General features: G+C 43.0%; 2 protein-coding genes across 3 annotated transcripts in view; one reads left to right on the top strand and one right to left on the bottom strand.

Annotated features, from left to right (window-relative positions):
• The window catches only part of cep44 (centrosomal protein 44), a 71,754-nt gene that overhangs the window by 28,304 nt on the left and 19,388 nt on the right, over positions 1-24,062 (bottom strand). For both annotated transcript variants that reach the window (XM_085977697.1, XM_085977692.1), the window contains exons 3-6: positions 20,792-20,939; positions 14,171-14,317; positions 12,143-12,250; positions 6,271-6,408 (exon numbers count right to left, since the gene is read on the bottom strand). In XM_085977697.1, the coding sequence (XP_085833823.1) occupies positions 6,271-6,408; positions 12,143-12,250; positions 14,171-14,317; positions 20,792-20,939 (541 nt within the window). The remainder of the gene's footprint in view (positions 1-6,270; positions 6,409-12,142; positions 12,251-14,170; positions 14,318-20,791; positions 20,940-24,062) is intronic.
• Positions 12,960-24,062, top strand: part of fbxo8 (F-box protein 8) — a 120,434-nt gene continuing 109,331 nt past the window's right edge. Inside the window, exon 1 of the mRNA XM_085977720.1 lies at positions 12,960-13,100. The gene's annotated coding sequence lies outside the window, so the exon portion shown is untranslated. The remainder of the gene's footprint in view (positions 13,101-24,062) is intronic.

Genomic DNA, 24,062 nt, shown 5'->3' with positions numbered 1-24,062 from the left:
GGAGGAGGCATTGCTGGATCTGGTTCTGGAGAACGAGGGGAGTCAAGTGGAGCAAGTGTCAGTAGGGGAACATTTAGGGAACAGTGATCATAGTATCATAAGGTTTAGATTAGCTATGGAAAAGGACAGGGGGCAATCGGAAGTAAAAATACTTAATTGGAGGAAGGCCACTCTGTGGGTTAAGATTAGATTTGGCCCAGGTAAATTGGAATCAAAGATTGGCAGGCAAAACTGTAATCGAACCATGGCTGCCTTTAAACAGTCGAAGTATATTCCCACAAGGGGGAAAGGTGGGGCAACCAAAGTCAGAGCTCCCTGGATGACAAAAGAGATGGAAACTAAGATGAAGCAGAAAAAGGGGACGTATGACAGAGGTCAGGTTGAGAATACAAGTGAGAACTAGGCTGAATATAGAAAGTTCAGAGGGGAAGTGAAAAAGGAAATAAGAAGGGCAAAGAGTGTGAGAGAATAGATTGGCAGCTAACATAAAAGGGAATCCAAAAGTCTTCTATAGGCATATAAATAATAAACGGGTAGTAAGAGGAGGGGTGGACCAAAATGGAGACCTACACATGGAGGCAGAGGATATGGCTGAGGTACTAAATGAATACTTTGCATCGGTCTTTACCAAGGAAGAAGATGCTGCCGAAGGTAATCGAGATACTGGATGGGATCAAAATTGATAGAAAGGTTGGCTGTACTTAAAGGAGATAAGTCACCAGGACCGGATAGGATGCATCCTAGGCTACTGAGGGAAGTAAAAATGGAAATTGCGGAGGTACTGGCCATAATCTTCCAATCCTCCTTAGATACAGGGCTGGTGCCAGAGGACTGGAGAATTGCAAACGTTACACCCTTGTTCAAAAGAGGGTGCAAGGATAAACCCAGCAACTACAGGCCAGTCAGTTTAACCCTCGGTGGACGAGAAGCTTTTAGAAACGATAATCCGGGACAAAATTAACCAGTCACTTGGACAAGTGTGGATTAACTAAGGAAAGCTAGCACAGATTCGTTAAAGGCAAATTGTGTTTAACTAACTTGATTGAGTTTTTTGATGAGGTAACAGAGGGTTGATGCGGGCAATGTGGTTGATATGGTGTACATGGAGTTCCAAAAGGCTCTTGATAAAGTGCCACATAATAGGCTTGGCAGCAAAGTTGAAGCCCATGGAATAAAAGGGACAGTGGCAGCACGGATACGAAATTGGCTAACCGACAGGAAACAATAGTGGTGAACAGTTGTTTATCGGACTGGAGGAAGGTATACAGTGGTGTTTCCCAGGGGTCAGTACTAGGACCACAGCTTTTCTTGATATATACTAATGACTTGGACTTGGGTGTACAGGGCACAATTTCAAAATTTGTAGACGAGACAAAACGTGGAAGTATAGTGAACAGTGAGGAGGATAGGGATAGACTTCAAGAGGACATAGGCAAGCTGGTGGAATGGGCGGATGAAATTTAACACAGAAAAGTGCGAAGTGATACATTTTCGTAGGAAGAACGAGGAGGGGTAATATAAACAGAGAGACCTGGGGGTATATGTGCACAAATTGTTGAAGGTGGCAGGGCAGGTTGGAAAAAGCAGTTAAAAAAGCATACAGGATTCTGGGCTTCATAAATAGAGGCATACAGTACAAAAGCAAGGAAATGATGATGAACCTTTATAAAACGCTGGTTCGGCCTTAACTGGAGTATTGTGTCCAATTAGGAAGGATGTGAAGGCCTTAGAGGGTGCAGAAAAGATTTACAAGAATGGTTCCAGGGATGAGGGACTTCAGTTACGTGTAACACCCTTATTTAAGAAGGGAAGTAGACAAAAAGCTGGAAACTATAGACCAGTTAGCCCAACATCTGTGGTTGGCAAAATGTTGGAGTCCATTATTAAGGAAACAGTAACAGAGCATTTGGATAAACATAATTTAATAGGGCAGAGTCAGCATGGTTTTATGAAGGGGAAGTCATGTTTGACAAATTTGCTCGAATTCTTTGAGGATGTAACATACAGGGTGGATAAAGGGCAGCCAGTGGATGTAGTGTATTTGGACTTCCAAAAGGCATTTGACAAGGTTCCACACAAAAGATTACTGATCAAGATAAGAAATCACAGGATTGGGGGTAATATACTGGCATGGGTGGAAGATTGTTTTCTGTTAGATAGCCAAAGAGTTGGGATAAATGGTTCATTCTCAGGCTGGCAATCAGTAACTAGTGGTGTTCCGCAGGGGTCAGTGCTGGGACCCCAACTCTTTACAATCTATATTAACGATTTGGAGGAAGGGACCGAGTGCAACGTATCCAAGTTTGCCGACGATACAAAGATGGGAGGGAAAGCAGTGAGTGAGGAGGACATAAAAAACCTGCAAAAGGACATAGACAGACTAAGTGAGCGGGCAGAGATTTGGCAGATGGAATATAATATTGGAAAGTGTGAGGTTATGCACTTTGGCAGAAAAAAATCAAAGAGCAAGTTATTATCTAAATGGAGAGAAACTGCAAAGTGCTACAGTACAAAGGGATCTGGGGGTCCTGGTGCATGAAACACAAAGTTAGTATGCAGGTGCAGCAGGTGATCAGGAAGGCCAATGGAATCTTGGCTTTTATTGCAAGGGGAATGGAGTATAAAAACAGGGAAGTCTTGCTGCAGTTATACAGGGTATTGGTGAGGCCACACCTGGAATACTGCGTGCAGTTTTGGTTTCCATATTTAAGAAAAGATATGCTTGCTCTCGAGGCGGTTCAGAGAAGGTTCACTCGGTTGATTCCGGAGATTAGGGGGTTGACGTATGAGGAAAGGTTGAGTAGGTTGGGCCTCTACTCATTGGAGTTCAGAAGAATGAGAGGCGATCTTATCGAAACATATAAGATTGTGAGGGGGCTTGATCGGGTGGATGCGGTGAGGATGTTTCCACTGATGGGTGAGACTAGAACTAGGGGGCATAATCTTAGAATAAGGGGCTGCCCTTTCAAAACTGAGATGAGGAGAAACTTCTTCACTCAGAGGGTAGTAAATCTATGGAATTTGCTACCTCAGAGAGCTGTGGAAGCTGTGACATTAAATAAATTTAAAACGGAGATAGACAGTTTCCTAGCAGATAAAGGAATTAGGGGTTACGGGGAGAGGGCAGTGGACGTGAGTCTAGATTCGGATCAGCCATGATCCTATTGAATGGCGGAGCAGGCCCGAGGGGCCATATGGCCTACTCCTGCTCCTACTTCTTATGTTATGATAGACTGGAGAAGCTGAGATTGTTCTCCTTAGGAGGAGAAGGGAAGGGGAGAGGAGATTGGATAGAGGTGCTCAAAATCATGAGGGGTCGAGACAGTAGATAGAAACTGCTCCCACTGGCAGAAGGGCAGAGAAGCAGCAGACACAGATTTAAGGTGATTAGCAGAAGAACCAAAGGCGACATGAGGAAAAAAAATTTTACGCAGCAAGTGGTTAGGATCTGGAATGCACTGCAAGGGAATTGGATAAGCACCTGAAGGAAAAAAATTTGCAGGGCTACAGGGAAAGGGCAGGGCAGTGGGGCTAGCTGAAGTGCTCGACGGGCCGAACGGCCTCCTCCGGTGCTGTAACCATTATATGATTCTAAAAGCAAGCCCCAATTTTACTTTATATTTATAGTTCCTCACACCAGGCAGCATCCTAGTGAATCTGCACTTTGCCCTCTCTTTTCCTCAATATCCGTCCTATATAGTGTACTTGCAAGTGAATGGACATTCTGGAAGGAAAAGCAAGACAGACAGTGATTGTTGAGTGAAGTTTGGGGAGGTTAGGCCTCAGCTGTGTTGGGTGGGAAGATTAGCGAGAGAGGACAATGAAGCAGTTGGGATTGCTGTGAAGGAGCAGCGACAGATGCATTGATGGGCTCTTCAGGGAATGATGAGAGACACACACACACACACACACGAGGGTAGCTATAGGCTTACTCACAGGGAGTTCAAGCCTGAGACAGTGCGAGGAACAGTAGGAAAGCTGAAAAGGCGTGATGGATTAAGGTAGGGATTTGGCAGGGCAAAGTACCCGAGATGGGATAAATGAAAGATGGCATGGCCGAGTGACAGGAAGGAGACAAAACAGATGGGCCAGGAAGGGGGCAACAGCAAAAAAGGAAATAGAAGTAATGGGCTTGAATCTAGCGAGAGTCAAAATGTGCACGCCAATGGCCCTAAAGTAAATTTGTGTTATATAGGCATAGTAAAAATTACACACTAGGGGTCATGGTTATAAACAGTTTACAGGAAGGAGGCATATGAAACAATCCAAAGTTAAAGTCTTAGGTCCTGTGGTGGGATGAAGTCAATTTGTAAACAGCGTGGAGTCAGTTTGGAGTAGTCACAAACCAATGTCCAGGTTTGAAGTCAACTGTGGAGAAGGAATGGATCCAGAAGTTGTTCAAGGGGTAGAGTATCAGAGAAGGCACTGGGAAGAGGTTGTCCAGTGGAATCAGAGAGAAAGAAAGACTTGCATTTATATAGGACCTTTCATGACTGCAGGACATTCCAAAGTGCTTTACAGCCAATGAAGTACTTTTGAAGTGCAGACACTGTTGTAAGGTAGGAATCATGGCAGCCAATTTGCACACAGCAAGCTCCCACAAACAGCAATGTGATAATGACTAGATAATGGCCAATATTGGCCAGGACACCGGGGATACTTACCCTGCTCTTCTTCGATATTGTGCCATGGGATCTTTTACGTCCACCTGAGAGCGCAGGCGGGGCCTCGGTTTAACGTCTCATCCAAAACACGGCACCCGTGACAGAGCAGCGCTCAACAGTACTGCACTGGAGTGTCAGGCTAGATTTTTGAGGTCAAGTCTCTGGAGTGGGACTTGAACGAACAACCAACCTTCTGACTCAGGAGAGTGCGCTACCCACTGAGCCACGGTGGACACCGTGGCATTTAGTCCAAAATGAGGATAAATGAACCAGGAGCTAAATTTAACAAAATGAACTTTTGTGCTTACAATATTGATTTACGTATAAATGATCAACCAGAGCAGTATGTACTGACATTGCTGAAGCATTTGTAAAGCTTCATTTTCAATTTTCACTGATTTTTAATTTCTTCGCCCGCCCCCCCCCCCACAATTAGTTTTTACATTCATTCACCTGAAAATCAACAGACTGGCCAACTCAGCTGACCTGTTCAAATCGCATTCACTTCTGTATGCCCCTTTCAATTACAGGAAACTCTCGGTTAACCGGCACCCAAACAACCGGAAATCTCGGTTAACCGGCAAAATGCAGGAGTAGGTTCAGTTAAGTTTTTCTTCATATTAGTGGCCGTTTCTTGATTCTTGGCTGTGTAATCGGGGGTTCCTGCACTTGTTGCTAAGCAACAGGGACGCTTGGTCTGTGGTCGGGCTTCTTGCAGCTGTTGCTAAGCAACAGGGAAGCTTGGATTTGTGGCTGTGTACGGAGCGCTCGTACCTTTTAACTATGACTCACTGTAATCCGGACTTTTTGATAAACCGGCACCACGTCGGTCCCGTCTGTGCCGGATAAAAAAAAGTTTCCTGTACACATAAAAATGGCATCTGGTGTTGACAAATTGAATGAGTTTTTCTTGAGTTATTTTTGTAATGTTGAATTACATTCCTCCAAATTCTTACCCAGAAATTATAAACTCTCACTGGAATTTTTAAAAATAAAAATTTTACAGTAAAGATAAAATCAAAGATAATTCAGCATTCAATAATGGAACTTAAAAATCTTCAACATCAATGTTAAATTTCAGAAGGCTGAAAAATCCTTCATACATTGTGGTTTCTTCAGCAAGGAAGCTAATCCTTGAAATGATGACACTCCACTCTCAGTGCAAAGTCTGATCTGCACTCCTGTCAAGAGAGAGAGTTGGGTGTGATTCGCTGCATTCATGATTTCCCAACCAGTAAAACTGTGTAATCAGAGGCAAAGCCCACAGTCTCTGTGCCGTAATCTTTAACATAATACTCTCAAGTTAAGGTATTGAGGAGTTTGCCTATGGATTACTTAACATTAGCTTTAACAACCATTTCCAATACTATTCATAAGCCCACAGAACAAGTCAAAGGAAGTTGTAGTGATCCTGCATAATGCACTGGTCATACTTCACCTTCCTCAGTCAAGCCTTTCTCCTACAACTTACAGGCTTTTAAACCCAAGGTTGACACCAGTTACACATGACTAACTGGTTTATTTTTTCTTTCCTTCAATTAGTTTCCACCTTGATGTGTCAGATTTGCCCTTCATTTAGGGTTGTTCAATATAAACAAACACTTACTTCATGTGAAGTGGGTAGTTCCAGATATTCTCGACGAACAAGAGGTTTGTCTTCAATAACTTCATTTTCAGGACTGGATGAAATGCGAATTGTTTTCATATAGTCATTGGATAAATGACGTTCTACCAAAGGCTTTATCTAAAAAGAAATGGAGCCCTTCACTTTCTGTACAACACGTGCGGGGACACACACACGTTATGGTGCTACTGTACTTCTATAGGGCTGATTCATTGTTGCACACTCCCAGCACAGAATGGCACTTGCAGGGAGCGCTTGTTGAGAAATCACAGGCCTGCAGTGTCTGATTATTTTGTTAATTAATTTAAATGGATGGAAAAATAAGGCACTTGGACCCACAATTTCCTGGGCAGTACACCTTGCGTGCACTGTCCTGTGCCGGGAACAACCAACCACGAAATCTGCCCCAACGTTCTTCAGTAATATACAATTTAAATACAAATTTAAGTATTTAAAATTCAAGTTTACTACAGAATTAGGTTTACTCTTTTTAAATTCAGAAGCTAATTTCCTCCTCATAAATTATTACATTAAAAGCATTTGACAAACAGTTGCAGAATTAATCAGTTTAGAAGCATAGCACATTTGGAAAAAAAAGTACCTTAGAGAACACAAGGTAACTGTGACAGGTCCTTATGAATGTGTACCATAAGAGACTACAGATGAACTAAGATTATCTATACATGTAAAAGTCGTGCATCTAGCATGTGCCCATCATATCATATCTTTCAAATGAGACCTCTCAGTCAGGAGCTTGAGGCTCAAGTTACAGCTGCTTTCCAATTGTAAAAAAATCCTCCTTTCTCTTTGGGCTACATCTCAAGTCCCTCCCCAGTACCAGAGTCTTTCCTTATGCAGCCCAATTTGTTCCCCTCCTGAATGTGCACCAACGAGTCCTGTTCTGCCGTGACTGCTTCCTCAAGTAGCTTGAATTTTTCTCACCTGTCCCTGACCAGAAACATATCCCAATAATTCTACTAGCAAAGCAGATTATCTTTAATTAAGAATACAATTTTAACAAATACAACTGTAACAGGTATCTGTTCTATATTAAATAAATTTGCTACATGTAACTTTTTTTATGAAATGAGAATCTTGCTCTTACTGGTGCCACCTGTAGATGGCAGTGTGATACAAGTTTTCAACGTTAAAGGGTATCACACCTTGCCCATCACAGATTTATCCAGCCCGCTGTCTTACACAGCAGTGGCTATTTGTACAGGTATGTACGTGGTCAGTTTGTTGAACTGCAGTTGGCCTCTGTTGGTTTATCTGAGGAAGGATGTTCTTGCCATGGAAGGAGTTCAGTGAAGATTCACCAGACAGATACCTGGGATGGCAGGAATGACGTATGGGGAGAGATTGGGTCGATTGGGCTTGTACTCGCTGGAGTTTAGAAGAATGAGAGGGGATCTCATTGAAACTTATAAAATTCTAACAGGACTGGACAGACTAGATGCAGGAAGGCTGTTCCCGATGGCGGGGAGTCCAGAACCAGGGGTCACAGTCTAAGGATAAGGGGTAAGCCATTTAGGACAGAGATGAGGAGGAATTTCTTCACCCAGAGAGTAGTGAACCTGTGGAATTCTTTACCACAGAAGGCAGTAGAGGCCAATTCATTAAATATATTCAAGAAGGAGTTAGATATATTTCTTAAGGCTAAAGGGATCAAGGGATATGGGGAGAAAGCAGGGACAGGGTACTGAGTTTGGATGATCAGCCATGATCTCATTAAATGGCGGAGCAGGCTCGAGGGGCCGAATGGCCTACTCATGCTATCTTCTATGTTTCTACGTTTTGTAGTCCATAAGCCTAGAAATTTGATCGCGCTGCGCCCGTTTCACAGGTGTAAAATAGGCACCCAAGGCTCCAATATGGCAGGCGGCGGGCGCACTTACGGGACTCTCGTGGGACAGGACCTCAGCACTCTTACAGCTCTGCAGGAGAGCAGAGTGCAGGGGTGATGCAACGCTCTGGAAGCTCCTTTTAATGCTGGCCCCCAGAGCCAAGATGGAAACGGCCTGAGCTTCCATGGCAGCAGTGTGAGCCGAGTATATCTTTGCAATGAATAAATGCTTGCCTCCCTCCTGTTAATTTATGTGCGCTCAATCCCTCAAGTTTTTCCCCATATCTTCATTCCAATAAATGCATGCAGAAATTTAACATATTTCTTGATAAAAATGTATTAAAAGCAGTTTTTAATTTTCTCTGGGTAGACTGGATACATTCAAAATTAATTTTAGTTCCAAAGATATAAATTTTTGGCCTGTTTTTCCTGTCTGAAGATTAGCTTTGCATCCGTTTTGAGGTTTTTTTTTGGCAGTTTTTTTCCCCCCGTGTTTTAAGTTTTATGCTATGAAAATGGTGCCTGGCTGTTGCTGGGCAGATTACATTATGTTTTTGGTGCCATTCTGTCTACTGCTTCCTTACCAATCCCCAGATGTTTTCTGCTGGAGCAGGAACAAATGGAGTCCTCTCAATTTGTGTGCTTTCAATATTTGTTTTTGCATGTTTACACTCCTGTACATAAGTGTATAAATGTAATATATTTTAAACTAATTTAGATAAATTTTTATTTTTTTACTAGGAATCATGTTTTACATATGCTCCAATAATCTGTTCCTTTGTTGCCCGAGTTGTGATTGGTAAAAATTATGGAGTCACATTGGGTACAGTTAATTAATTAATTTTAAGTACTGAATTATGATTTCAAGCTGCGATGCAATTAACTCCCCACAACCCTACTTTGCCTGAAGACTACACTTGGTCTTAATTCGCCATGTGCAACGCCACAGGAGATTAATCAGTATAATATATACGCTGCAGCCAAGCTAATAGAGTTTGACGTGATTTCTGACACAACAATCAGGCCTGCTACAGTTGCAAATAGCTTTGGCGCTCACTATTCGCCCAGTTACTGTACATCGTGTGGAGGCAGACAGTGCTTCTCGATTTTCAGGGTTCCTATCCTTACCATAGCCACAATAAATGCATTATAGAAAAAAAAATAAGCACCAATTGGCAAAAACAAGCCAGCCCGGGGTGGTGGTGGGGGGCGGGGAGGAAAATGAGGAGTATTCTTTTTACGCAGCGAGTTATGATGATCTGGAACGCACTGCCTGAAAGGGCGGTGGAAGCATTGCAGCCTTGAACCTAGGCCTGGAGAGACCTGTACATCAAATCTGTTGGAAAGTACAATGGAGAAGCCCAGGGAAGAGCTCAGAGTGCAGCCCCCACAGTCTCTTCTAAATCGATGCAAGAAAGATCAAATAAAAAAGAACCTGCAACGTGCTGCTCAGTACCCAAACCGCAACACAGCTTTGAATATCTCCTGCAGGCTCTCTCTCTGAATACGTGGTGAAAAAATTTCGCCGACAAAAAAAGGCAGGAAGCGATCGCCTTTAAATAGCGCTCCCCCAGTCCCTTCCTGACTGCAAAACGCTCCCCTCAACTTGTTGTTGCTAGCAGCAGGCGGCAAGACAGGGGGAGCCACTCAATATCCGGTCCGGGGCGCTACACACTCGACTGACGTCATGATCTGCGGGCGCAGGAGATCGTGGCGATAGTGTTTAGCGCCACCGCAAAATGAGCCGCCTTCTGCAGTCCGTGTGGTGAAGTACTCCCACAGTGCTGTTAGGTAGGGAGTTCCAGGATTTTGACCCAGCGACGATGAAGGATCAGCGATATTCTTCTAAGTCAGGATGATGTGTGACTTAGAGGGGAACTTGGAGGTGGTGGTGTTCCCATGCGCCTGCTGCACTTGTCCTTCTAGCTGGTAGAAGTCGGGGGTTTGGGAGGTGCTGCCGAAGAAGCCTTGGCGAGTTGCTGCAGTGCATCTTGTAGATGGTACACACTGCAGCCACGGTACACCGGTGGTGGAGGGAGTGAATGTTTAAAGTGGTGGATGGGGTGCCAATCAAGCAGGCTGCTTTGTCCTGGATGGTGTCGAGCTTCTTGAGTGTTGTTGGAGCTGCACTCACCCAGGCAAGTGGAGAGTATTGCATCACACTCCTTACTTGTGCCTTGTAGATGGTAGAAAGGCTTTGGGGAGTCAGGAGGCGAGACACTTGTCACAGAATACCTAGCCTCTGACCTGCTCTTGTTGCCACAGTATTTATGTAGCTGGTCCAGTTAAGTTTCTGGTCAATGGTCACCCCCAGGATGTTGATGGTGGGGGATTCGGCGATGGTAATCCCATTGAATGTCAAGGGGCGGTGTTTAGACTATTGCTTGTTAGAGATAGTCATTGCCTGGCACTTCTGTGGCACGAATGTTACCTGCCACTTATCAGCCCAAGCCTGAATGTCATCCAGGTCTTGTTGCATGCAGGCATGGACTGCTTCATTATCTGAGGAATTGTGAATGGCACTGAACACTGTGCAGTCATCAGCGAAAATCCCCATTTCTGACCTTATGTTGGAGGGAAGGTCATTGATGAAGCAGTTGAAGATGGTTGGGCCTAGGACACTGCCCTCTGTTTCTCCCTCCACAGATCCTGCCTGACCTGCTGAGTATTTCCAGCATTTTCTGTTTTCTTTTAACAGCCATGTTACTTTCTGAGCCAACCAAAGAGAATTTATAACAACGCTAAAAAAAGTAATTCATACCAAAAAAAATTTTAAACTAGCAAGTTGGCTATAAATTATTTTAAACCCCTCGAAATCATGTTTTTCTTCAAGATGGCTGTTTATGTTGCAGAGGCCTGGGACTGGAATTTCAATGCTTGCCCATAGGCCTAATTGTGCTGTTGGGCTATGTTGGCAATCCCTTAAAATTGTGTGCCACACATGCATGGCTAGTGGTCCAATTTTCCAAGTATGCACAATCATTGACTCAGACTCCTCCTAAACACTGTCGTAGATGATTTTTTTTTTTTATAAATGAAAAATAAAAATATCTATTACAAATGCAACTAAACCAAACAGTGATAAGATAAGATAATTGGAGGTGCTAGTATCAAACCTCATTAGAGAGCAGGCAAGGGGAGTTGAGATGAAGATTGAAATCATCGAGGATGAGGAGTCACTTAGTGCATTGGCTGAAAGGGGAAAGGAAGGAGGATATCTCGGTGAGAAACTCAGAGTGGGGCTTGGAGACATGTCGACGAGGATTTTAAAAGTGAAACCGGGGGTAAAACAAGGCGAGGTGCTCAAAGGAGGAGACGGAAGCAGAGGAAGGGGATAAAAGCCACACCACCACCTTGGCAGTGTGGTATAGGGAGGATTCAGTAAGAGGCAAGGTATTCCCACCCATCAGTTAAAGCGAGATATCAATGCAATCATCCACAATGAGGTCACGGACGGCAAGATTTTAGTTAGGCTGCAATTGGAGTATTGCAGAGATTTGGGCACCCTATTATAGGAAGGATATAAATGTTACAGCACAGATTCACATCACTGGTAACAGTTTAAAGGAATTAGAGTTATGACGAGAGATTTAATAAGTTATAGCTTTTTATTCCACAAGAATGGAGACAGATTATGATGGGTTATAATGAGATAAATAATGGTAGGTTATTTCTACTGGTTAGAGAGATGGTAATGAGTGGGCATAAGTTTTAGATAATAACAAAAAGAATTAAAGGGAAGGTTTTAAAAAGTTTATTTCCACAGAGAGCGAATAGGATTTGGAATTCTCGGCCACAAAACCATTGTTGAAGCAGTCCATAAATTCTTTCAAAAAGGAAATTATGTAGTTAGGAAATCAAAAAAGGTATAGGGACAGAGTAGGTGAGTGGATATGGACAAGGTTGCTCATGTGGTGAAAAGCACAAGGATGGACTTGATGGGACAAATGACCGGTTTCTGTGCTGTAAAATTCTGATTTTGTAAGTAACATACACTCAGATACTTACTGTTACATCTGGTTCGGACGGCAGGGTATCAGGAGTTAGTGTTTCACATCTTAATCGGGACTGAACTTTTACAGGACAACTTGAATTTTTATTTGGGTGTGCCTTGACCTGAAATAAACAAAAGAAGAAAATAGAATTGTTTTCTAATGGTTAGCATCCTGCTAAAGTAAAATTACTGCTCCACTTACAAGTAGTGACATTGTAGCATACATGCACTATATATTTTATAAGGGTTATTAATATTTTAAAGTTAGTAATAATTGCAAGAAAACCAAAGTACTTGTTAAATAAAGTTATTGGCTTAGTGCAGACTTAATCTCACAAGCACCACCAAATATTGAGGAAATACAGAGCAATGTCGTAGCACAAGGAAAATTGTTCATTATATCCTATATACTGTAGATGTTATTCTCTAATCTGCCACAACACGGTTTTATTTTAGAAACAGCAGAGTAACACTGGGAGGAGAAGGAAAGTTAGAAGTCAGGGAATACATTTTGTCCAAACTATCAATAGCTGCAGCAAAGCTGCACTCTATCTATGGAGCTCTAACCCAGGCACTTGATAGTCTATTTGTTGAAGGAAGTATGCAGATGCACTCCAGCGCCTCATGAAACTTTTTAAAGAAAGTTATATTATACAAATATTGAGAGATACTCGATTTTAAACCCCTGCTGGTAGAAACCAGGTTGGAGCAGGGCTGGAGGGGCGACAGTTAAAAGGGAGCGGGGAACTTACCCACTCCTTTCACGCCCCAATCTGACCAACTGCACTTTAATTGCAGGCGCAAGGACACCCGCCCCAAGCCAGCAGGGTCCTCTTTAAATTTGCAGATCGGGCTCCGGTTACATCACCAGGACCTGAACTACTATTTTAACCGGAGGCCCGAGCAGGGGGGAGCAGTGGTGGCTTCCCCGCCAGGCCAAACCTGCCGGGAGCTGGATCGAGAGCCAGTAAGGTTAGTTTTACATTTTTTAAGTGTCCTTTTTTTGTCCAGGAGGAGCCAGGGTGAACCTTATGGAGACTGGGTTGTCAGCCACTGCAATCTCGCTCGTGAAGCAAGTGACATACTGCCACACCAACAGTGTAGGGTCAAAGCAACTGCAAACTTTAACCTGTGCAGTGCAACAGATGAAAATAAGCATTTTGCCACATCCATCTCTCGTTCAACAATTTCCACTTCCCGACTGAAAAAAAATGGGCTGACTTTCGACCATTCAGCTGTTTAAAACAGTGAGCAGCTGAGCCAGAGAGTCAGAACGGCAAAGGAGGAGGCCATTCAGCCCATCGAGTCCGTGATGGCTCTCTGTAGAGCCATACAGACCAGGAATGTCGTAGGTTTGATCTTCAGTCTGTGCTGAGTTAGCCGATTATCAGTTAGGGCGGTGATGAAGACACTGCAACTGGCTACAGTGCCCAATGGTTAAGGAGAGGGGGGGGGGGGGGGGGGCGGAAAATCAGCCAAGGCACCTGCTCCTCATTGCCACCCAGCGACCCTACTGGATGTACGGTTGTGTACATGAAAGATACTACACACAAAGGAAAATAGGTCAGGGTGCAAAAGGAGGAAGGACATAGTAACAAATCGATTGCAACTGTGTGTAAGCTCAGCTCAGCGAAGAGACGGGTCGAAGCATTGGATAGATGGTAGCAACAAAGGCTACAACTGCCTATGTTCCAACCCCAGCACGAGAAAATGTGGCCTACAGTCCCCAGCAGCTACCTTCCCTGCTGCAACACCCACCACCTCCTATTTGAAAGAAAAGAAAGCAAAAGGAGCACAGACAGAGAAGCAAGAGAAACATATATGCCCGTAGAAAAGAGAGGGGAGAGAGCGATAGAGATACAGACAGACAAATGGAACCAGAACACGAGAGACGGAGGAAAAACATCAATATGAATATCGCAGAGACAGGCAAGAAAGACACCGCATCATCTGAATTACTGTGAGCAATATCACAGCAGTTTGACTAGTATACATTACTACTCTGAAAATTCCTTACTTTTAAATCCTTGTTAGCCACATACCTTGTTGAGACTGCTCAATTCCTTGTGCTTTTTTGTTACAATACTTATTATGTCACACGAAAGCTGTATCTTTCGTTCCGCAAACCCAGAGTGTAGAAATTGGTCCTTTAACAGTAGTGGTTTATACTGGAACTGGTCTCGTAGTATCTATAAAAAAGGCACATTAACAAGAGACGGTAAATATTATACTTTACACTGAATTATTATCGAGTTCGTTTTAAAAAAAAAACACCATTGTGCTTAAATTAGAAACGCAGGACTTCATTCTGGTATATTTCTGTATATTGAAGAAACTAGTTTAAAATTTCTGTAACTTAAACTAGTTAAGTATCTTTCAAAGAATTCACCATCACAAAACTAGAGGCCTGAAAATGCAGATGAAAACATGACATTGTAATTCTAAAAGTACAATGTGAATGAATCAGGTTTCCCGACGGCATATTTAATGCTGCTGGAATGTATTTTCTATCACTAGATTTCAGTATCATGCTTTACAAATATACAGATAGGATATACACTAGAACTAGATCAGCACTGTACAGATTATTCTATTTAAATTTAAAGAGACTTAGAGGCAATGATTTTTCCAAGAAAAAATGTTTAATGTCAAACATCCATTCTGACAAAAACAGATTTCTGGGCACATTTAATTTACGAAAATAGTGTAGCATTGTTTTGTTCTGTAAACTTTAGATATATTGTGTAAAAATAAATGTCACATCAAAAGAAAGATCAAACACTGAAAAATTATGTATTTATTTTTTTTTAAATTGAAAAACATTTCAGTTTTATCTTTGCATATACAATACTGTTGAATCTGCTACCGCAACATGACATCAACAGTTTGTTTTTAAATTAGGAACTCTTCAAAAATAACGAGCCCTTGAAATAAATAAACAATTACACGTACACAGACGGCACTGGATTTAATTAAGGAAAGGACTGCAATTGAAGGATAATCAATGCAAATGGAGTCCTTCGACTCGAGTCTAATTGAAAAAAAAAAGCACTTCTTTATTTAGCTATTGCAGACACACAGTAGGATTCTGTACCAGCTCATTGGTAGGTGCTTTCAACCACCATTTAAACCTCAAGATTCATAGCTTCAATTCAAGCTGCAGAAAACCTAAATAGGTAGAATTCAGTGGAAACGTCATGCTCACATCCATGCCACTGACCCCCTCTATCACAATTTATTAAAGATGGTTTGGATGTGAACATGCAGAAAATGTATACGCCCGTAATTTCCGATCGGGGGCTTCCTGCGTGCGGATGCCTCCCATCGGAAAAAAATCTACGCTCTTACCTGAGGGTTCCCGAGGTCCGGACACTTCCGCTCCTGGGGCCTCTCCACAGTCGAAATGCGCAGGGCCCACGTATCCCAGGGCCGCATGCAGTTCGCAAGCGTCCCCGAGATCACGTGCGCCATGGGGAGCCAATGGGAGAGGGGAATTTGCCTTCAAACTTGACAGATAGACCCGTCAAATATATAAATGGAGATCACCCCAAAAAGACACAAACATTTAAAAAAAAAAAAAAAATGTTTAAATCACATTTTTAAAAGGAGTTAAAATTACATTAAATATTTTAAACAAAAATTTAATTTTTTGAAAAAAATTAAAGTTTTTTTTACAGGGCTAAAAATAAACTTATCTTTTTGTAAAGTATTTTAAAATTATAAATGAGTGAAATTTTTTTTAAACTTTTTTTCAACTCTTATGCTGGCAAACGCAAGCCTTACGCTTTTACCAGGTGTAAGATTTCTAAGGGTTTTCTGCAGGCGAAGGTTCTGCAGAAAGCGGAACTCCCCACCCCCCCAGAGGCCCTTCTCCAGGGCAGGCAGAGGATCTGTCAAGAGCATTCTTGACAGATCAGAAATACCGGTTTTTAGTGCATGCGCTTTGCATGTCTGAAACCGGCATTTCCGATGTCCCTACGGGTGTGCGCACACCCCTAAGCATCGGAAAATACGGGCAAATACTTGCTAATTATACTAAATTTAGAAATCTGTGATGTAGATACATAGCAAATGCAGCTCAATGTACATATATGGGGGGAAAAATGAAAATATGCCTTAAATGATAAAAAATATATATATATATAAATGGAATGGAGGAATAGATAAAGTTAGGGGGTGCAGATTCAGAGCTTTTATAGCAGGATTGCAATTGGAATAAAGCCGATTCTCCAACCAGTGGAGCAACTTTTCACTGTTTACCCTCTCTCACCTCCCAGAATTTTGAAAACCTATACCGAAAATTGCCCAAAATTGTAACATGATAGGATGAGACTGCATCAGGCGGGATTAGGGTACACAAGAGAGGGCTGAGGTTCCCACTGCTACGGTCCTCTGCTGGCCACCTGTTTCAGGGCAGGCAGCAAATCAAAACCGGAGAATTCACTTCCAGGGTTAGCGGTTGAGGCAGAAATAGTCAACATTCAAGATCAGATTGGATAGTTGTCTGCAGGGAAAGGGGGAGAAGGAATATTGGAACAGGGTGAGTAATGTGATTAGAACCATTTTCTTGCATGGAGGGTTCACGCCGACAGACAGGTTGGGCTGAATGGCCTACTGCCGTATTGCAACTTCTATATTTCTGTGCATCAGGAACGGGAGGATAAAATTGAAATGACTATGAAGCTGCCATTCACAATACTTAAGGGAGAATTAGATGACTACTTAAAGTAAATATGTCAAACGATAGAGGAGGAAAAAGTTGAAAAATGGGATTAGTGTCAGTAACTCCAATATGGGGAAAGTTCCAGTAAAGGTACAATGGATTCAAATGGCCTCCTTTTATGTTGAATGTTTATGTTTCTACAAGACAGCAATGCATTATCTAATTACAAAAGAAAAGGGAACTGACAAGATACTGTTCCCTGACAATCATTTAGCAACTAATAAAAGAAATGTGTACCGTACAGTGTAATAAACTTAGTGACTCAAAAACAACAACAATTTGTATTTATATAGCACATTTAACGTAGTAAAACGTCCCATGGTGCTTCACAGGAGCAATATCAGACAAAATGTGACACCGAGCCATATAAGGAGATATTAGGACAGACGACCAAAAGCTTGGGCAAAGCGGTAGGTTTTAAGGAGCGTCTTAAATTAGGAGGTAGAGAGGCGCAGAGGTTTAGGGAGGGAATTCCAGAGCTTAGGGCCTTGGCAGCAGAAGGCATGGACGACAATGGTGGAGCGATTAAAATCAGGGCTGCGCAAGAGGCCAGAATGGGAGGGGTTGTAGGGCTGGAAGAGATTAGAGAGATAGGGAAGGGAGAGCTCACTGAAGGATTTGAAAACAAGAACGAGAATTTTAAAAACGAGACGTTCCCGGACCGAGAACCAATGTAGGTCAGCGAGCACAGGGGCGATGGGTGACTCGCATTAACTGCAGTCCAAAAATGACTGTGGGCCTCAGTGTAAATAGTTAAACTATTTCTAATATCCCATTTTTATTTCCCAGGTCAATGTACACGGTGCTGTTCATTTAGTACCAACACAAATACATAACCAACAGGGCAGAAATGTTCAGGGGGAGATGACTTGCATAACTTTCTGTAATTTGAAGAGCCCAGTGAGGAACCAATTCTGTGCCAGTGACCCTTCACAATTGAAAGTTTAAAAGCTTGTACTAGTGGCAACACAACTTCATCATTTCATATTAAGGTAATGAATGACAAAGTTAAAAGCACACAGTATCTTACTAATGGAGCATGTTTTGACAAATTGGTCTCTATTACTCTGAAAAATGACGTTGCCAGTAAGGGATAAATGCAATAGCCTTTGTAAATGTATTTAACTTAAACAAGAGTCTCAGACTTGGACACGCATAAGAGCATTCTGTTCTAAAGCAGCATTCATTACTAATCAAAAGAAAAACATTTGTGTTCAGTTCAACTCGAATACATGTAACATTTAAGAAAGATGAAAGTGTGCTTGTCCTGTAGACGCTGTTAATTTTATTGAAATCCTCAGTGCTGGTTTGAAACTAATCCCAAGTCAAACTAAAAGAAATAAAATTTAAACGTAGAATTGATGTGGCCAGGTAGTACTCGTTCCAAAATACCCAAATGCTAAATTACACCACAAAAGCTCTGCAGTTATAGTCTGGCTCCCGACATTCCAGCAACCAGCACTGAGCAACTAGATTCTACCAGCACAGCAGTACACAAACTAACTTCGGCTTAAACTTACTAGTTCCACCTAGTTAACCTGCTTATTTCATTTGCCTTGATAAGAAGCATGTGACATAGAACAAGGTGCACAACAGGAATCAGTGGTTTCAGGAAAAATAAACAGCCGTTTACTAAAGTGGTCACAATTCCTCAAATCCTCAAGACTTATTTGACTTACTGAAGTAGTGATACAGGATGTTCATGATGAAAGGGATTAATTTGCAGCCACCTCACACTCCTTATTTGACAACAGGTATTTCAGATATGCAAGCAGGAGAAATATTTTGACAGACATAATGGTCTAACACAGTTTTAAAATGCTGTAAATTCACTATGAAAATGAATCAGCAACCCCTCATCAGAAATAAATGTGCAATGTGCAGAAGGGGGAGAGAGGGAGGGAGAGAGAGAGAGAGAGAGAGAGAGAGAGAGAGAGAGAGAGAAAGAGAGAGAGAGAGAGAAAGAAAGAAAGAAAGAAAAAAACATATATTTAATTCTTTATAATAATGCATTAATACAGGTAGACTATCCTTTGTCCGAAAACCTCGGGACCAGCAGTGTTTCGGTTTTCGGAAAATTTCGGATTTCGGAAGGTGAGCGAAAACACTTCGGTTTTCAGAGTAATTCGGTTTGCGGGAGTGCGGATAAAGGATACACTATCCCTTATCCGAAAGGGTCGGGGTCGGCGGGGGGGGTCGGGGTCAGCGGGGGGTCGGGGGTGGGGGTCGGGGTCGTGCGCACGACTTACGCTGAGCGATTTCGGTTTTCAGAAGTCATGCTTTGCGCCACTTTCGGCTTTCAGAGGTTTTCTGGTTTCGGATGTGCGGATAAAGGCTGGTACACTATATCTTATCCGAAATGGGGCGGGGTCAGCGTTCGGCGGGGGGGGTCGGGGGTCGGTGGGGGTCGGGTTCGGCGGGGGGTCGGGGTCGTGCGCACGACTTACGCTGAGCGATTTCGGTTTTCAGAAGTGCAGAAAAATGCTACACTATCCCTTATCCAGCTAGGCCTGTAAGTCGTGCGCCACTCTGGTCATGTCGTGCGCACGACTTACGCTGACCGAAAAAACCTTCGGTTTTTAGAGGGTTTCGGAAGTTCGGATAAAGGGTAGTCTACCTGTAATCATTTTGCATTTACTCAGCTTTATATAATTTACCTAGATTGCCATCCAAGGGATAGTTAGAGCTTATGGTGCACTCAACTTTTCTCCAGTAGTCGCCACTCATTAACTTTAATAATCATCACGTTCATAAATAGCTAAATTAACTTGAAATAACATAGCCCCTTCTAGACATATTGTACAAGATAAAACTTACAATATCACAAATTTTCCACTTCCAAACTACACTAAACAATGCACGAGAAAGGGTGACAGAGCAAGCGAGACAGAGGGAGAGCGAGCAAGATAGGAGTATGAGTCACTATGAACAATCCTTTAAACAAATGTACATATACTACATTTGGGAGTGTGGGTGGGGGGGCACTCCCCACTAGCTCAGTGCGTTAATGTACAGGCCAGGACAGTCCCAGATTTGCTCCTTGATTTGGGTAAAGTTAGATGATGATCTCAGCCAGGATGGCAGTGAAGACATTATGAACAGCATTAGTATCCCCGAGCGAGGGGAGGATGGAAATAAAAATACCAGACCTTTTGAACCCAGCTGGTATACTTACTCGAACCATGTAACTTTTATACCTTTCCTTGCCCCGCCTCCCCACCCCACAGTCAAGTAGCCTGCCAATGCTCACTGTACTACTCTACTTACACAGCAGTACAACTGCACAGTTGCTGCAGCCCTCCAATATCTCATCTAAGTGGCCATTGACTCCAAACTGTGACGGTAGGCAGGCTATTTAATTATGGAGACATCCGAGACAACCGCACTTGCTCATTTTGTAGCAACATAGAGATGGATGAGGAGCTGCGCCCTTGTCCAATTGTTTTCTCTTTCCCAGCCCAGGGCAGTAAAGCTGGCTGAGATGAGCTAACTCGGTACAGATCAGTGACCTTCCTCGCTTGTCAAACCGAGTGGGTGCCATCACCCACTGAGCCATCACAGTGCACAACACCTTTGGTCACACATAACAAAAGGCTATTTTGAGCGAGGTACCAGAGGTTGCTGGTGCTTGAAGGTGGTGACTCACTGACAACTAGGTGGGGGGGGGGGGGGGGGTGGGTGGGGTGAGGGGAGGAAAGAAAACTGAAGGAAAAAAAGGAATTCAAAGGGCACCAAAGAATAGCAGATGTAACATACACCTGTATCTCCCCATAGGATGTTGTCCTGATCCCAGCACATGCTCAGAAATTTATTTATTAAAGATATATAGAAAAGTTAATTTAGAAAAAGACTAAACAAATCCTATTTCTACAATGTATTATATTTAGCACCCACAGGCTTCAGTGTTTAAGTTGGCACACCAGCAAAAAAAAAATTGTACCTTATAAACAGCATCGAGGAAACGCAAGTCATTTTTCCCCGCAAGTTCGACTCCACATGCTACTAGCTGCTCGGTCACATAGGTGGAATAGGAGGTGAAGGCATAGCTGATGATTGGCAGAAAGGCAGCAGGATCACCCTTAGCAAGGCTGCAAAACATAAAATCAAATCTTAAGTGCATACCTTTCTACAACAACTACAAGTATTTATATAGTACCGTTAACTTAGTAAAACGTCCCAAGGCGTTTCACAGGAGTATTATAAAAAGACAAAACATTTGACACCGAGCCACACAAGGAGAAATTAGGGCAGATAAAAAGACAGACTTGCGCCTTTCACAACCACCGGACGTCTCAAAGCACTTTACAGCCAATGAAGTACTTTTGAAGTGTCGTCACTGTTGTAATGTGGGAAACGCGGCAGCCAATTTGCGCACAGCAAGCTCCCACAAACAGCAATGTGATAATGACCAGAATCTGTTTTTATGATGTTGATTGAGGGATAAATATTGGCCAGGACACCGGGGATACCTCCACTGCTCTTCTTTGAAATAATGCCATGGGATCTTTTACGTCCACCCGAGAGCAGACGGGGCCTCGGTTTAACGTCTCATCCAAAAGACAGCACCCGTGACAGTGCAGCCCTCCCTCAGCACTGCACTGAAGTGTCAGCCTAGATTTATGTGCTCGAGTCCCTTGGGACTTGAACCCACAACCTTCTGACTCAGAGGAGAGAGTGTGCTACCCACTGAGCCACAGCTGACACAGGGGTATTATGACCAAAAGCTTGGTCAAAGAGGTATGTTTTAAAGGAGGAAAGAGAGGTAGAGAGGCAGCGAGGTTCAGGCAGGGAATTCCAGAGCTTAGGGCCTAGGCAACAGAAGGCACGGCCACCAATGGTCGAGCAATTATAATCAGGGATGCTCAAGAATTAGAGGAGCGCAGATCTCTCGGGGAGGGGTTGTGGGGCTGGAGGAGATTGCAGAGGTAGGGAGGGGTGAGGTAATGGAGGGATTTGAAAACAAGGATGAGAATTGTGAAAATCGAGGCGTTGCTTAACCAGGAGCTAATGTAGCTCAGCGAGCACAGGGGTAATGAGACTTGGTGCGAGTTAGGACACGGGTAGCCGAGTTTTGGATGACCTCAAGTTTACGTAGGGCAGCCAGGAGTGCGTTGGAAGAGTCAAGTCTAGAGGTAACAAAGGCATGGTAAGGGTTTCAGCAGCAGATGAGCGGAGGCAAGGACGGAGACAGGCGATGTTACGGAGGTGGAAATAGTTATGCTGCAGATATGTGGTTGGAAGCTCATTTCAGGGTCAAATATGACACCAAGGTTGCGAACAGTGTGGTTCACCCTCAGACAGATGTTCGGGAGAGGGATGGAGTTGGTGGCAGGGACCGAAAACAATGAATTTGGTCTTCCCAATATTTAATTGAAGAAAATTTCTGCTCATCCACTACTGGATGTCGGACAAGCCTTCTGACAATTTAGAAACTGTGGAGGGGTCGGGAGAAGTGGTGGTGAGGTAGAGCTGGGTGTCGTCAGCGTACATGTGGAAACTGACACTGTGTTTATGATGATGTCGCCAAGGGGCAGCATGTAGATGAGAAATAGGAGGGGGCCAAGGATAGATCCTTGGGGGACGCCAGAGGCAATGATGGGAGAGTGGGAAGAGAAGCCATTGCAGGTGATTCTCTGGCTACGATTAGATAGATAAGAATGGAACCTGACGAGTGCAGTCCCACCCAGCTGGACGACAGTGGAGAGGTGTTGATGAAGGATGGAGTGGTCAACCGTGTCAAAGGCTGCAGACAAGTCAAGAAGGGCGAGGAGAGATAGTTTACCATTTCTGATAAATTTATATTGGCGTCATGTAATTTTTTCAACTGCATAACAATTGCAATTTTATGTCAGGAGAGCATTTTCCCTGACCCCATGCTATAATGGCCTGTAACTTGCGGTCAGCGACGAAGCAAAGGCGCGCGCGCGATCTCTGTGGCTAAAACTTAAAGTTTCTCGATGTGTAATTAATTGTAGCGCTGCGAAAAGGGGGTACCCAGCGAGCAGCTGCAGGGACGTCAACAAGCTGTCTAAGCAGCCAAACACATTGAAGAATTCTCAGACAGCAAACCAGGAATTAAAAAGCAGCTTTTATCCTCACTTTTTAAAAATGTTAGAGAACAAAATAAAAATTGGGACTTTCACATGGGGATAAAGTAGAAGCTAAAATATAAATGAACAAACTTAAAAAAAAAAACATTTTTTAAATTTTAGATAGTAATTTTTTTAATCACAATGGAGCAATTTGACTTTCCACAAATATAAAAATGAGTTTTTCAAGGCCATAACAGTTGTTTAGCAGTCAATATGCTGTTAAAACTTCAGTTACACCTAATCCAACAAGGTTTAAGATTTAATGCGGTGTTTAACAGATATTACCGCAGAAAAGCTCGAGTTTCCGTCTGTTTCACTGATTTCCCCGATTGCTAGTTATGGGGGGTCCACAGTGCAGCCAGTGTCAGAGCAGTGAATGACTGACTGCAACTTCAGGATTTCCGTGTTTAGATGCGCATACGCTAAATCCTGATGTTGCGGTCAGTTTCAAAGAGGTAATGACGACAAACGCTGACAGTTCATCATCATTACCCAGCGCAAAATCCAGGCCATTAGATATTTGTCTGTTATAACAATTGTAGTTTTATATTGACAGAGCATTCTTCATGACCTCATGCTTTATTAAACGTGTGTGTTAAAAAATGAACATTGCAGCCATGCAAATTACAAAGGTAGTGTTCAACAATGGACCTCAGTGCCCGTAGTATGGGTATGGAAAAATTAGCCATGATTCCCACTTGATTGTTGTTCCCCCCTCCCCTCTGTAAAGGCTTAAACTCGTGTTGTAGCACAGTTCTACTAGAATTTTTTGAGGATGCAACTGGTAGAATAGATAAGGGAGAACCAGGGGATGAGGTATATTTGGACTTTCAGAAGGCTTTCGATAAGGTCCCGCATAAAAGATTAGCATGCAAAGTTAAAGCACATGGGATTGGGGGTAAGGTACTGGCTTGGATAGAGAACTGGTTGGCAGACAGGAAGCAAAGAGTTGGAATAAACGGGTCTTTTTCCAAGTGGCAGGCAGTGACTAGTAGGGTACTGCAGGGAATCGGCGCTAGGACCCCAGCTATTCACAATATATAAAACAGGAAGACAGATTATCTGAACGGCAATAGATTGGGAAAAGGGGAAGTGCAACAAGACCTGGTGTCCTTGTGC

This window comes from Somniosus microcephalus, chromosome 1, assembly GCF_052327205.1.
Source record: "Somniosus microcephalus isolate GS21.2 chromosome 1, FLI_Smic_1.0, whole genome shotgun sequence".
Classification (NCBI taxonomy): domain Eukaryota; kingdom Metazoa; phylum Chordata; class Chondrichthyes; order Squaliformes; family Somniosidae; genus Somniosus; species Somniosus microcephalus.
The sequence above is the reverse complement of the archived record's forward strand: the minus strand, read 5'-3'. Positions and strand labels throughout refer to the sequence as shown.